General features: G+C 39.0%; 1 protein-coding gene across 1 annotated transcript in view; it reads left to right on the forward strand.

The window, feature by feature from the left end:
* LOC129111304 (collagen alpha-1(XI) chain-like) overlaps positions 1–15,935 on the forward strand; it is a 76,419-nt gene that overhangs the window by 33,440 nt on the left and 27,044 nt on the right. The window contains exons 21-40 of the mRNA XM_054623435.1: positions 7–60; positions 163–207; positions 1,557–1,610; positions 2,437–2,481; positions 2,848–2,901; positions 3,013–3,057; positions 3,853–3,906; positions 3,999–4,043; positions 4,962–5,015; positions 5,118–5,225; positions 7,169–7,222; positions 10,156–10,209; positions 11,811–11,855; positions 12,166–12,219; positions 12,522–12,566; positions 12,996–13,049; positions 13,190–13,243; positions 14,432–14,485; positions 14,880–14,987; positions 15,680–15,769. Of these exons, the coding sequence (XP_054479410.1) occupies positions 7–60; positions 163–207; positions 1,557–1,610; positions 2,437–2,481; positions 2,848–2,901; positions 3,013–3,057; positions 3,853–3,906; positions 3,999–4,043; positions 4,962–5,015; positions 5,118–5,225; positions 7,169–7,222; positions 10,156–10,209; positions 11,811–11,855; positions 12,166–12,219; positions 12,522–12,566; positions 12,996–13,049; positions 13,190–13,243; positions 14,432–14,485; positions 14,880–14,987; positions 15,680–15,769 (1,170 nt within the window). The remainder of the gene's footprint in view (positions 1–6; positions 61–162; positions 208–1,556; positions 1,611–2,436; positions 2,482–2,847; positions 2,902–3,012; positions 3,058–3,852; positions 3,907–3,998; positions 4,044–4,961; positions 5,016–5,117; positions 5,226–7,168; positions 7,223–10,155; positions 10,210–11,810; positions 11,856–12,165; positions 12,220–12,521; positions 12,567–12,995; positions 13,050–13,189; positions 13,244–14,431; positions 14,486–14,879; positions 14,988–15,679; positions 15,770–15,935) is intronic.

The raw sequence follows: 15,935 nt of genomic DNA on the forward strand, positions 1-15,935 counted from the left end.
GTACAGGGTCCCCGAGGTTTGCTCGGCCCCAGAGGGTCTCAAGGTGCTGGAGGACAGCGTGTAAGTACATCTGCTATATCACCTAGTTCTCAGACCGCTCATCATTTGTTTTCTAGCTCTGCGGTATGTCAACTTTCATTGACAAATTTCTGATCTCGCTAGGGTCTTCCTGGACTTGATGGGCAAGCTGGTCCCAAAGGAAACACGGTGAGAAATATATATGTTTTACTATTTTCTAATATTAACCTGTGAGAGTTTAAAATCTGATTGTTAGAAAGGTAAGTTTACTGCTCATATGTGTAAAGACCACCTAAGCAATCAGTTTGAATTTAGGTTGCTTGTGGCCAGTTGCAGGTCAGTGACCTTTAACTCCTCTGTAAGAGGGGTCATTGGTAATTTGCTGATTATAGATGGTAGATGGAGAAGAGAGGCTGTCTTATTATAGTTGTCAGACGCTTTCAATGAACTATGCTGTCTGCTGACTTAATAGGCCGTGATGAAGCTCTAGTAAGGGATGAAACAGAAAAGCCTGTCTGTGCGTGGTCCCATCATGCGTTCAGCTTCCTGGAGGCTCTCAGTGGGATGGTAACATATCATTGGTCAGGACAGCTGGATAAACCCACACAATGTCTGTGTTCACTGAATCACTAAGCTGAAGACATAAGCAGCTGTTAAAAGGACACAAAAACAATGGGAATATGGTGTGCTTTTCATTAAAGTTGTCAAAGTTAGTATTGATCTTGATACATTCTAAAAAAAATCAAAACAGAACCCTTGTAAGCATCCAGAGTAGTAAAGCTTCCCAAAGGGTTTATAAACCCTATGATACCCCAGCCTCTAACACATGGATCTGTTAAAGACATCCTCTACAAGTGAAGAACTGAAATGCTTTTTTGCTAACTACATTTGAGGCTTAGACAAATGCCCAGCGTTGCATTTTGCAATCAAAGCCCTGCTAACAATCTAAGTCAGGCAACCTAAACTTCTCTGAATCCAGCTTTTGTGTGAAGTGTTTGTTGTAACAGCTGGAGAAGACTGCTCCACAAAGGTTTTGTCTGTTTTTGTATATGTTTGGTTTGTGACACACCAATTCTCAGCAGGGAAACAAAACAACAGACCATTCCAGTTTGTCTCATTAGCCTTAAATCATAGCCAGATTGCTCTGTAACCCCACAGCGAGTATTTAAAGAAAGCTGTATTTTACAGCCAGACTCAGATGCTGAGCAGCCACCAGATTTTAGTGCTGGCTTTGATAGAAACTAAAGATAACTTTTGATAAGTATTGAATACTGGCTAGAGCCAGTGTATCATATTTCTCCAGGCCATTTCACCTTTTTGTTTCACATTCTCATATATTCAATAAATTCAACCATTTTGATGTGGGAAAAATACAAAAGACACATGGCACCAAATTACTTTAAGTTTTGCCCCTCTTATATACTAAATATATTAGTCTTTGACTTTATTTATTTAAATTTTCTGAAATTATTGGCAGTATTGTTTCAATAGTTGTGAATGGAAATATTAATGCAGACTGTTTTGCTTTTCATGCACAGGGTCCACAAGGAGAGACGGGGCCTCCAGGGCAACAGGGTATCCCTGGTCCACATGTAAGTGTCTTATCTTTCCTCTCGGTTTGTCTTTTATTTATAATCTACTCTGATCACTTCATCTCTCCTGTGTTGTATCCCATCTCTCCTCTATTGCTCAATTTCTTCATTCCTATTTTCTTCATCTGTCTTCTTCCCAGTGCTCTCTGCCTCAGTCTGTCCTTTTTCATGCTCCATCGTCATTGCCATATCTATTGTGCAACAGGGAGTGCAATGAACTCAGAGGATCATTTGCACTCCTGTTTTGTTAATCAAACATTCATTCACACATTATTTTCTTTAGCTCTACTCAAGTTGCAACTGACACCAAAATAAAGCTAAAACATAATTGTTTTTCTGATAAACATCCTCTCTATGCTGCTGAGATGAGACATATTGTATTCATTTGATAGCACCTAACTCCTTTAAATTGTCCAGTTGGTTGCAGAGTGAAAAATATTCCATTTTGGAGTCATCTTTAATACAAAACAGTGTAACCAAAGTTGTAGCCAGGGCTAAATGAGCACTGCCAGGTAAGATTTTCAGTCCTGCTGACGCCCACATCCTGGACAGTATGGCGTCACTACCCTGGAAAGTATTAGTAGGGACCTATCCTGATGGTACACAGGTTGAATAAATAACTTCATTGTAGTAAAACCTGGCTAGAGACAGATTAAGGCCTTTTAGGGAAGGCATTGGCCCGTAGGAAGATAACACAGCTCACTTATTTTAACTTAATAACTTTTTAAAATTAATTTTATCAGTGAATTCTTATGTTTCCAAGATGTGTGAACCAAACTTTGTTTCTGACTGTTGTAATAACAGACCTATCTCGATTGTCTTTCAGGGTCTTGTTGGTCCTCAAGGTCCGATCGGGCCTCCTGGTGAAAAGGTAAGTAAAGAGGGAACGCAGCCACCCCTTCAGTCCTCCCACCACAACTCTGCTGACCCGATAAGTTAATGTTTCAGTCAAGCCATCATAAGTGATTCTGCAGACACGCTGCTGTTTGCGCTATAGGCCTTTATTGACTTCTCTGAAGGCCAAAACACACACCAGAACGGACACACACACAACATACATATAACCATAGGACTCCTGCATAAGCACTTAGTAACTCAAAGTATTATTATTATTAGTGGTTTTGTGGATATTTAATGAGATTGCCAGTCTCCACAATACTGTCGGAGGTGGCGAGGTGTGCACTCAGCTGTCTGCTATCGGTCTGTGAACTTCCCATTTATTGCTTTCTATTTATAGGGACCTCAAGGGAAGCAAGGTCTGGGCGGCCTTCCTGGTGCTGATGGCCCTCCTGTAAGTAACACACCTGACTCCTTTTTTTCATTTTGACATCATTCTGTCAAAATACCACCTGACAAAGTGATCAACTGTTGATAAACTCAATCTCTTGGACTTCTTTTATAGGGTCACCCAGGAAAAGAAGGTCCTGCAGGCGAGAAAGGAGCAGCTGTAAGTATAATGTAGTCAAGCTGTTAAGTTGGGTTTTACAGGAAAGTGTGCAATTATAGTTATTCTCAAGGATTCATCAAATGTGTTGCTGCACAGGGAAAAGCAGTTTTTGCAAATTATTATTATTATTACTATATAACCACACAATTCAGATGATATCTGCTAAAATGGCTCAAAAATAGAATACAATAAATTGCCCTATTCATACTTTTATTTGATTGGCTAATCTTGTGAGTTTCTGTAATTGCCTTTATGTGGTAAACTGCAATTAAGCTGGCACCAAAAAAGGGAAAACCATGGTGAAAAAAAAATTAGGTCATGTTAAGACATTGTTATCATAAAGTTATTCATACTATTTATTTAGAAAAGTCTGTCAAGTCAGTAATCCATCTATTAGTTTATCTAATCTTCCCTATTATGTGACATAAAAGATGCACACTACAGGCTTAGAACAAGTCAGTTGATGAAAAAAAAACTGCTCAATACCAGATGTGTCAAAGAGTTAATTCATTTTAGTTTTTAAAATTAACTATGGCTAGATTCAAGTCATTGGGCTTTTAGCAAAGTGCACTTCTTTATTTTAGTTCAATTATATTTCACTACTGGATATTAGTTGATGATATGCTTTTTTTTTATTATTATTATTGTCATGTGCATAACTTTGTCTTATAGGTTCTTGATGGTTCAGTGTTGAAATGGAAAATCATTGAAAATCCATGGAAAAACATATTACAGTACAATCTGATGCCTACTAATGCAATGTTGCCTCACCAATCACTCTTTGCAATCTTTCAGGGTCATACTGGTCCTATGGGGTCCATCGGCTACCCTGGGCCTCGCGGTGTGAAAGTAAGCTCTCTTAGTTATGCTATACCACCCTGCCATGATTCATTTCCATTTTCCCTGAGTGTTAACCTGACTGTGTTGTCCTCTCTCCCCAGGGTGCTGAGGGAATTAGGGGCCTTAAAGGTGGCAAAGGAGAAAAGGTAAACGTCCCTCCAGTGTCGTCTCCTTCCTCAGCATGATTGACAGATGTCACTCCTCTACAAATGGATCCACATTTGCCATTCCCTTCTTTTTTAAATAAGGCTTCTTCACAATCCAGCAATTGGAAAAAATAAAACATTCTTGAGAGCCCATCAGGTTGGCAGTTAAGTCCTCATGCCACTGAGCTGAAATGGAGTGTGGAACATTAAAGTAGAATGAGGCTGTTTGTAGGGCAGTTTCAGTGGAGACTGATCTGTTGCCATTGTTTTCTTGGGTTGCTGCGGTTGATCATAGCCTGTTGCAACCTCAGTGCCACTGGATAGATTTTCCACTCAACTATCAGGAAATTGAAGCTCTTCAGAGTTTACATAAGAATGTTGTGAAAAAGCTCTTCTACTCTGATACTCTAGCATAAAATCCCATGGGACAAGTATTCTACAAATCCCAAATCGCACATAAGGTTATTTGCTTTTCATGTTTTATTATGTTACTATTCATAATATTAGTGGTTTTGTGAGTGAAAATATGTCAGATATGTCGTACCTGTGATTGCAGTGACTTGGAAGAGATGGAAAACGGCATTCTGAATTTTAACCAGCAGATGTCAGTAGAGCAACAGAGAGAAATCTAGACTGTGGCTTAAAAACAGCATTTGTGAATGCTTTATTAAAGTGACCACTAGGTGTCAGTATTAAACTATGCTTAGGCACCTTTATACTTTTACCAATAATACTACATACCAGTAGGAATGCCATCATACAATTGCACTATGATTTCATCACTTAAGTGGTTCAGTCTGTTTTGCTATTTAAAGTATCTCCCATGTGAACTATGTAAGTGGACTGTATCAGTTTTAGCTCTGTGATACTTAATAAAACACTCAGCTCTTAACAGCTTTTTATCTCTTTCATCTTCAGGGAGAGGATGGATTCCCTGGCTTCAAAGGTGACATGGGTCTCAAGGGCGACAAGGTGAATCATCATCCCTGAAGAGAATACTGATGTTTGCAGTTGCATGGAGTGAAATGGTTATTAAAGATAGTAACACTGTGTATTTGTTTTCTTTGCATCAAGGGTGAGAATGGTGTATTGGGATCCAGAGGAGAGGACGGCCCCGAGGGCCCCAAGGGCAAGTCGGGACCCAATGGGGAAGCTGGTCCTCTGGGATCAGCTGGAGAGAAGGTAAATATTCAATACCTGCAAAAACTCAATTGTAAAACTGTGGATTTTCATTTCGATTGTTTTGATTGTAAGTTCAAGTTTAATCGCATAGGATAATTACATACAAATGGAAATCAAATGCTTTACAGAGTGATAAAAAGGGAAAACATACATGTATAAATCGTCATATATGAATAGATGTAGGAATACAAAGTCTGTTTCAGAGCTGTTCTGAGTCAAAATCCAGACATTACATTACATTACATTACAGTCATTTAGCAGACGCTTTTATCCAAAGCGACTTACAGGAAGTGTATTCAACATAGGTATTCAAGAGAACTACTAGTCACCAGAAGTCATAAGAGCATCTCCTTTCTTAAACAAGCATCTAAAAGCATAAACCAGAGCAAAAGTACAGTGCAGAGGCAAATTACTACGAAAACAATAATTGCAACAAACTAATACGAATACAATAAGTGCAGCGAGCTGATACGAATACAATAAGTGCAACAAACTAATACGAATGCAATAAGTACTACGAGGAAGACTCAGGGTAGTACTTCTTGAAGAGGTGAGTTTTCAGCCTGCGCCGAAAGATGGGCAGCGACTCTGCTGTCCTGACGTCGGTGGGGAGTTCATTCCACCACTGAGGGGCCAGGACAGAAAAAAGCTGTGACCGGGTGGATCGGCCGCAGGGACCTCTGAGCGACGGGGCAACCAGTTGCCCCGAGGCAGCAGAGCGAAGTGGTCGGGCGGGGGTGTAGGGCTTGACCATGGCCTGGAGATAGGAAGGAGCTGTTCCTTTCACTGCCCTGTAGGCTAGCACCAGAGTCTTAAACTGGATGCGAGCTCTTACAGGGAGCCAGTGTAGAGAACGGAGAAGGGAAGTTGTGTGGGAGAACTTGGGGCGATTGTGAGTTGCAGTAGTCCAGGCAGACCAGAGTCAAGTTTGCTCTGACATTTACAGCAGCTTAATACAGATGTATTTAATGAACTGGAAATAACGCAGTCTAAAGAGAGTGGTTTACTATAGTTTTTGTTTATCATATTATAGTTTTCTCCCCCTCCCTTCAGCTCTAAAACAGTCCCATTTAATTGGCTTATGTTGCCAACATTTCCCATGGAGCTTTGATCTTGCTGTATTTTGCTTCATGGTGCTGCAGTATTTATACTTTTTATGACAAATAACTACTGTATCAAAGGTTACAACAAGCTGTTTGCAGTTTAGATCAAAGGATTAAAATATAATTGAGAATTTGAAGATAAATAATAGCTTATAAATGATTAAGAGTTCTGATCAATTAATTGTATTCTTATACAATAAATAGGCTTAGATTGACTTAGTGATCTTAATTACATCATAAAAAAACGTAAGGATCTCAGACAGGAGTAATTGTGATTCAAACCCACAAAGATAATTTATGATTGAAAATAATTAGAAATTATGTAAAAAAAAAAGAAATAGAAAAAAAGGAGAACTGTTTCTCTAATCTTCATAAGTAAGTTTTTCCAGTCATCTTACTAAACTTTAAATCACAATTTGCCACACAGATGACTGCCTTTGCAATGATACTTCTATATCAATAGTGGATAATTCATTTTGCTGACATCCTCATACTGATGTGCTTAAAATGAAAGCAACAGTGCAGTAAAAGTAGGAATAAGCAGCATCAAAGTCAGAAGTAATGGATTCATAATAAAAAATAAAAATAAAAATAATTGAACTTCGTAACACAGGATAGTTACATCAGATTCCATCTAAGTCTTATATGAACCAAAGTAAATTAACATTTGGGTGAAAAGCCTATTAAATCTTTCCCACACTAGAAGTAAAACTTTATGGGTATAAGTTTATTGCTTTTCGCAATGCTTCAGTAAACTTTACTGCAGTCTCCCAACAATGTCTCTGGTGACACAATGAGAATTCATCATCTTTGTTTTGTTTTTACTTCGCTCCTTTTTAGGGAAAACTTGGAGTCCCTGGATTGCCTGGGTACCCTGGTCGACAAGGCTCCAAGGTGAGTGATGAGAGTATTAATGCTCTTTACTAATCAATCCAGAGGAATTCTTCCTTTACATGTCTCCACTCCACTGGGAGGTCAGAGATCAAGACCGGCTGTAGTGTTTATTGTCTTGGTCAAGGGCAAGTCAACAGAAGAGATATTTGGAATGTGAACGGTTGAAGAAGTACACATCAAAAAAAGGATTAAAAAGATTAAAAGAAAATGCCTCGATCAGCTAATAGAACTTAAAATGTAGAGCATGAGCATGAAGCTGGGGGCAGTTGGTGCATCTTAATACAATCAGGAAGTTTGTTCCAGAGCTGAGCAGCATAACAGCTAAAAGCTGCTTCAAAATGGGTTTTTTCTGACAGTAGCTATTACTAACAGATTCATCTCCAGTGATCTGAGAGCGTACTGCTGAAACACCTTGCTCCATTTAGTGATTTATAAACAATCAATTCTCTGCTTACCAGAAGCCAACGTCAGGACTTGAATGTGGGAGTCATGTGGTCAGTTCTTTTGGTGTTTGTAAGAAATGTTACAGCTGCATTTTGTGCAGGCTGAAGCAGTTTGATGGTCATTTTAGTAAGCCCTGTGAAAAGACCATTTAACAGTACCAAGCTGTCAGTGCCGACAGCAGCAGAGAGGAACCTGTGTGAAGCTATGATGCTTTTCTAGGCACATAATGTGATTGTGTGCATGTGTATACATATGTGAATGTTAACTGTACATGTGTATTGATTCTCTCAGTGACTGCATCACCTTCTACGATGTCTGTCTGTTCAACATCCACTCATATGCCTTTCTAAAGACTTGCTGACTAACCTTTTCTCACACAAACACAAACACCACAAACACAAGCAGACACCTACTGTGCTTTTGCCACAAAACCTACAGGAAGCCTAAGTGGCATGGTCACCTGCCGGAGTCATCAGAGCTGTCCTCCCTCCTTAAACTCTTCCAGGCATTATCTAACAGTCTGGCATTCCTTGAACTGTAGCGCTGACCACTGTGTCACTGCTCCACTATCAAGATGTGCTGCTGCAGCTGCTTCCCTTCTGCTGTTGTCAGCACTGACAGCTTGGCACTGATATGATGGGTCAGATACACCTACTCTCACAACATCCTGTCTGTTAATGTCAGCGGGATCTGAGCTGAGCGTGGCACACAAATGAATAGGAGAGCTTGACAAATTACACAAAGTAGGAGAGACACGGAGAAAATATGAGTTAATATTCCAGAGTAGGGCATTCTCTTGAGTAATTTGCAAAGAATTGTATAGGTTCTTTTAATAACTGGATATTTTATACAATAATGGCAAAACACCAAAGATATTTCTTTGTTTGTATCAATAAACGTTTTTTAACAAAGGCTGCCCACAAAGGTTCCCAGTGGAACCAAGGATCAGATGTTCTTTTTAGACTCTATGCTTCAAAAAAAGGTTTCAGGAGGGACAATAAAGGCAACCCTGCATTGGCATGGTATAAGCAATGTCTTTGTTTTCCCTCAGTCCTCAATTGAAGAGTTTTATTCTTCTAGAGGAGCATTGAAGATTGTGACAGCCACTCTTACTTAAAACAAAATATAAAGCTGTCTTTAAGAATTTTAAATGAGGATTCTTTTAAAAATCAAATCTTCTATCATTTAAAAAATACTTTACTTTATATTTGAAAGTAACTTTCACAATAACAATAAAAATCACTTCTTGGAACTCTTTCCTTAAATTGATTCATTGGATTTAAGAGATCCAGTGCTGTTTGCTGTTTGAGAAACACACTAACATCTCTCACTTTCCCATTGCACAGTATCGTCAATGTTATAAAATGTCAAATCGTCCTCAAGAGTAAGTTCAGGGTCAAAGTCTTGGTCCGTTTGCAGCCTTTATCCCCCTCGATCAGCCTGTGCATGAATCCCTCCACTGGCTGTGTTTTTAGCTGCTGCACCCCATCACTCTCTGTTAACAGCTTTCCCCCACCGTTAATTCTGGATGCCATTTGCAATAGCTTCAGTGGAATGTCTTATCTCTGTGGCGCAAGTCAGGCTTGTCCAGCACCAGCTCTCCTCTCAGTTTACCATAACTGCACCTCTGTGAAAAACAAATTAAGCAGCATAGATCTCCCTTCTTGCTGTCTCCACAATGTTGGGGCTGTTTACCTCTTGCAATTCTGCCCACGCTGCCTTGGTGTAGTGCCCTTGCTTATACTGAACAGTATTATGCCTCATATACATATGCATGTGGACATTAATTGGCACTATAGATGTGCATTGCATCAAAGTATGGTTTTAACTCAAAACACTTTTTTTTTGTTTTGTTTCTTTTACTTAAATTGGTTGAATACATATTTTTGCTACCTAATGCTGCATAAAGCACGGTCGTATTGGTAAGCTGCTTGGTACTCCTTTTATTCATCCCACAGTGATTGCCCTCCTAGTATTTGTTTGACTGGCACAATCGCTGCTATCAGAGGGCAAAGCCTGCGAAATTCCAATAACTAAATTGCTGATGGGTATCAAGGGGTTTCTGCTGTTTCCCCTTCCTTTGTCTATATTTGCTCCTACGCCTTTTTTATCTTCCTATTTTGCTTTGCTAACAACCTATACGCACAGAAAGTGTCAAAGTGGTGAAGAGGAGACTTTCCCTTTCGGGCTCCTCTTGAGCATTAAAATAAGGTCCGCATTTATCTATGGGAAATCACAACCTATTAACCGTAGTCCTATGATGGAATTATACTGGCTTGTGTGGGAGTACTTATGTTTGGACCTCACAGTTTCTTTATTAATTAGCCTGGTCAGTGAAGCATGAAGAAATAGTGCTGCTTCCTCTTCAGCCTCTGTCACATTTTTACTGGACACAGACTATGCTATCCCTTATTTTATACCCTACAATTATCTAATGTATTTACCCTCTCTGTCACTTCTTTCTTTCTTTTTCTGTACTTGTCTTGCAGGGCTCCAACGGCTTCCCTGGATTCCCCGGGGCAAATGGCGAGAAGGGAGCAAGGGTGAGCCACAGAATTCATCATTCTCTATTACATATGTATATACTTTTTTTCTGTGTAGCAGATGGATTTAGAGTAGATAGGTTAGAACACTGAAACAGGATGGTCAATGTGTCTTTGACCACAATGTCACTAAGGCTTACAGTCCCAAGATGCACAAAATGCAACTATGATGTGTTTGGTTCGTGTCTGACTAAGAAAGGCAAAAAATATAATTAGGTTTCAACTTTAAATCTACTTAGTGTGATTCATCTGAACTGCAAAATGACTTGTATGCATGGTTTGCATATGTTGTACTTAATTATACAAAATCAACATCAAGTCAAGTCAGTTTTGATTTATATAACCCAAAACTACAAATCCCAAATTAGCCTCAAGGTCCTTTACAGTCTGTACAGCATACAACACCCTCTATCTCTCAAAATAAATGAGAAACTCCCCCAAAAAGGCTTTTAATGACTAAAAAAGAGCAAGAGGATCCCTCTTCTAGAACTAACAGACAACTAATAGATGTTGCGTGTACGGTATAATAGTTTAAGAATCAATCGGTCAGGTCAGGTTTGTTAATAATATTCTAACATGCCCATTTGGATGTAAAAAAGTGTATTTCACTGTTTTTATAAGCAAATAATGTAAGAACTGCACTACAAAATATGCAAACAGCCAAACAAAAGTATGTCTACAACATGTGATTGCTGAACATCTTATTCCAAAAGCACTGGCATTATTATGCTGCAAACAGCCCCTGCTCGTTAAGGAGATTTTGGAATCTGGCAGCAGGCATTTGCTCCGATTCAGCCACCAGAGTATTACTGAGGTCATTGAATGATTTTAGTCGATAAGGCCAGACCTTGCAGTTCATCCAAAAGGTGTTGGATGGGTTGAGGTCAGGGCTCTGTGAAATACAGTGAAGTTCTTCAAAATCAAAGTCTGAAACTCTGAAAACCATCTCTTCACATTTTTCGCAGACAAAGTTGGAAGCACTCTATTGCCCAAATTATCGCCTTGTGTTGGCACATAAAGAGTTCCCTTGATTGGGACAAAAGAGTGGAGCCCAAACCAGGACAATCAGTCCCAGACAAGCTGACTGACGGGGGAGAACAGTGGTGTCCACATACTTTTTTTTTAAATCAGGATTTAGCACTCTAGGGAGGACTGACTACTGTATTCAGCTGTGAACGCGCAGAACGGTTGAAAAGCGTCACAGATGAAGGGATGAGATGGCGGGTTGCAGATTGGTGGAAAGGGTTATTATTGAAGAGACAAGCTTGTCTCTGCCCTCAGACAGACAATGAGACGCAGACACCCATGGCCCGGCCGTGCTAGAACTGACAGGTAGTTCAAGCTGTCAAGTGCCTGTGGGTAACCACTTTCCTCAGCAATTTGATTATATAGTTTTGTCCAAAGATGCTCAGATGTTTTTTTTATTTGATCCCTGACTTCAATCTCCTCAGCATTTGTTTCTCTCCAATGTTTTAGTGTATTTGTAGATGCTTTAGATTAAACAAAAAAAAGAAAGAGAGAGATTAAAAAGTAACTTATATTCGCTGCTGGTACAAGGAATGATTTTGTCTTTAATCAAAGCTTTTGTTTTTCTTTCTCAGGGAATCGCCGGCAAAGCAGGCCCTAGAGGGCAACGTGGCCCAACGGTAGGCAATTCATCTGTCTGCCAAGTCAGCTTGAGCCCTCCACATAAATGATTTATTGTGTTCAAGTGTTAATATCATCCTTTAGTGTAGTTGTGAATGGGCTTTATTTTGTTGTCCTTTGAAGGGGATATGCACTGGGTGGGGAATTGTAAGGATTGGCAGGGAAGGCACTGATGACCTGCCATTTCTACTATTACTTTCTGTGTTTTAGTATTTATTGTTTTTTTAGGTGTTTTAATAGTGAGCAAAATACTGAAAATACCATTTTCCCCTTATGATTACCTTATTGTTTTATATGCTATGTGTGTAGGGTCCTCGTGGTGGCCGTGGTGCTAGAGGACCAACGGGAAAGCCAGGTGCAAAGGTGAGAGCCAGGAACATTTGAGAATTCATAATGTTGGGGCCAATGATAATGAATGTGTCTGCATGTTTAAGATTATATAGAGAAAGAACATAAAAGTGAACAACATGATCAAATGCAGAATGTAACTGACCTGCAATAGAAAAAGTAAATAATGGCAACGAACAGGTTAAGTTGATCACAATTCTGAGTACCAACTCAGGTAGAAATATAAATGAGCAAACAGTGTCAATGCGTAGCATGATTTGTTTCTTTCACACTTCATACTTTAACAATGTTTCTCTTTGCCTTTTCTTTCTTCTCAGGGCACCTCAGGCAATGATGGAGCAGGGGGTCCGCCCGGAGAGAGGGTTAGTATGAGATATCTTTTTGATCAATGCCTGAAGTTTTGTGCACTTGAATTAGATTCAAAAGTACAACAGGTGCTTCATGCTTGAATCTTAACTCAAAGTGAAATAGTTGCTTATTTGACAACTATTTGTCAAATAAAATAAAATAAAATAAAGTGTGTGTGCTCTTCAGTAGCTGCTGACTACCAACCTCAAATTATAAATGTATGTTGTGACCTTCACACGGCATCAAGCTGAAACAATGACATAATATGATTAACACTTGTAATAAAAAGATGAATAAATGATTTCCCTGTAATCATGGTAATTAAGCTGGATTTAGCAACTGAGATCTTATTTTATGTATATATGAAGAACAATTTAAATTTGTAATGTGTGTGTTATCTATTCTTCTCTCTACTCACTCGATTCATTTTCTTTTCATTTAAGGGACCTCAAGGACCACAAGGACCCGTCGGTTTCCCCGGACCTAAAGGACCCAATGTAAGAAACTGCTGTCAAACTGTCTGAGTTTGCAAACACAAGCCCATGTTGACACTTTTCATATTGGCTTTTCAAATATTAATACGCACTTATGACCTGATGACTTCATTTTTTGGAACTGTCTACCCGTTCACCCCCAGGGTCCACCAGGAAAAGATGGACTCCCCGGTCATCCTGGACAGCGAGGAGAGACGGTGAGTGGGTAGTTTTCGCCCATGAATTCTTTGTGCTGTGCCATTTGACCCTGACCATCATGCATCAGCACCCACTCACTCCCAACTTGGTCTTTCACTCTCTCAGAGAGGTTGTACAAAAAATGTAGCAAGGAAGAAGATAACTGAGACGGCATACAAATTATGTTCTTTGGGTGAAAGTAAAGCGGACCAGTATTAGAAAGCTTGTTTCACAATATCATAACAACACTTTTTTCAACAAAGAGTATTGGATCACTGATCGTGACACCATTGCTACCTTTGAGGATATCCTCTCACTCCATATATACAGTTCTATACTATCTAATTAGTTTTAGAAGCCATAGAAGTTAATATCGTAATATGTTTTTTTAGGTCTTTGAACATTTGCCCAAAACTTAATTCATTCTGAGAGCAAGCAATTCCCATAGTTTGTTCTACATGTACTTTATTTCAATGAGAGTTAAGTTAGAGTGAATTAAAGTGGCCTAGGCTAAGTAATACACTGTGTTTAATGTGCTTTTATAAGGACTTGTTGACTGCAAACTGTTCCACCCAAACATAATATTTTGTCTATTTCTCATCTCTGTAATAAGTATTAGCCAATAGGGTGGGAATACTGTCAACTTGATGGTTCTTAAAATAAAAAGTGTATGTTCCAGTGTATTTTTATTTATGCTAGTACAATGATGTACTTTATTTTAGTATTCCTAACTTCATTACATACATTTAGATGTATAAGTATATGGATAATATTTAATCAAGAAAAATAAACTCTTGATTCAATTAGTTCAAATTAGCTCCACTTCGACCTGTCAGACTGAAATGTTATACACATGAATTCATCAGTAATTATATGTAATATACGTACATAATAATACAACACTCTGGATGGACCATTCAGTTACATAATTAGTATTTTTACCTGATACTTTTGCAGGACTTGTAATGGAGTATTTTGTATTGTAGTATTTCTGCTTTAAAGGAAGTGATCAGACTCAGTTTGTTCATGACCAAAAACAAGGTACATACATTTTAGGCACCAGTAACATATTAACAACACTGACACATAGCGCATACTGATTTTCTGTTTGGCTCGATACTTGAAATCCTCTGCAGCACAAAGTAGACAGTGCGTACTGTATAACTCTGCATATGTACAGCCAACAATATCTCCGTTTTCCCCTTCAGGGCTTCAACGGAAAGACAGGACCTCCAGGACCTGGAGGGGTGGTTGGACCACAGGTAAATATACAGCACAGTACTCCGCTTCAGTTTCACCTCCTCACTCTATTCTTTGTCTTGTTGTTGGAAAATTATGAAACAACAAAATGTTTGGATGTATGTAGCTGTAAAAAGAGGTGCATTGAGATTAATTTTTGATGCCTTCTATGAGATTTGTTGTCTTTCGAAAGTAATGATGCATGGGCCTAAAATAAATTTCTTCAATCTCATTAAGACTTTCATTTAACACAGAAAATGTTTTGGGCAATAAAAGTATGATTTGATTGTGAGATATCCTAAGTATCTTATGAACTGTACAATTAATGTTTCAATACCATATCTCCTTTAGGACACAAGTTAGGACACATTATTGTAGCTCATTGACCTTAAAATGTCTCTCTGTTGTACCTGACAGGGCCCAACAGGAGAGACAGGACCCAGCGGAGAGCGGGGACATCCAGGCTCTCCTGGTCCACCTGGTGAGCAAGGTCTACCTGGAGCTGCTGGAAAAGAGGGTGGAAAGGTAAATGCATGATGTATTTTCTAATCTACAAAGCAACGAGCACCAGTAGGAAATAGTTACATGTATTGTGCCAAGTGTTGTTTGTATGGAAGAGGACCACTGTGGACATTAATTCTTGGCTTCTTTATTTTCATCCTTGGAGGTTATTTGTAATGTAGTCATTTTTTCCTCTTTAATTCCTACACTCCAACTAATATAGATATTCTCGGAAAACAAACAACTTTAAGTTTAGGCCAAATTTGTGTAAATGGTCTTGTAGTTGAAGATTCTTAAGGTATGTAGAGCAATGTGTTTATTGAGATGTAATTTTGGTTATTGTTCTTTTTAACAACTCTCATAAGAATAGGAAATTGTTTTTAAAATGGTATGCTGTTCTAACACAAGTACACTTATTGTTGAAAATTGATGGGTGCAAAGGATTAAAAATTCCTTTGATGGTTGTTTGTTAAAAACTGGCACATCATTTCTCCATCTTTCACTTCTTAATCACTGGCTGTTGTTCCCACATAATAATGTATAATTTCAACTTTTATCAAACAGATCAATCACTTTAATTGTTTTTCCAAGCATTTCCTCTGCCACTCTCAAAGATTCAGCTCTGCTCATTGTTTTCACCTAAAGCAACTTTTCTAAATAATAACCATATATCAGTATGTCAGTAAAGTTGTTGCTATTTTTTTCTCCCTATGTAGGGTGATCCAGGTTCTCAGGGTCCTGGTGGCAAGGCCGGACCTGCTGGCTTGAGGGGTTTCCAAGGGACTAGAGGTCTTCCAGGGGCCATGGTAACAAACAGATGCTCCCATTAACACATGCATGCAAACATACACATGTCAAAATAGAAGTTAGCCATCCCATTTGGAGCGCACATCCGGTTGGATGTAGCTCCAAACCCTAATTACCAGGCTAACTACCTGCTGTTAAACCACATGTCAAGCTTGGCTGTAGACC

The sequence above is a fragment of the Anoplopoma fimbria genome, chromosome 3 (assembly GCF_027596085.1).
Source record: "Anoplopoma fimbria isolate UVic2021 breed Golden Eagle Sablefish chromosome 3, Afim_UVic_2022, whole genome shotgun sequence".
Lineage (NCBI taxonomy): Eukaryota > Metazoa > Chordata > Actinopteri > Perciformes > Anoplopomatidae > Anoplopoma > Anoplopoma fimbria.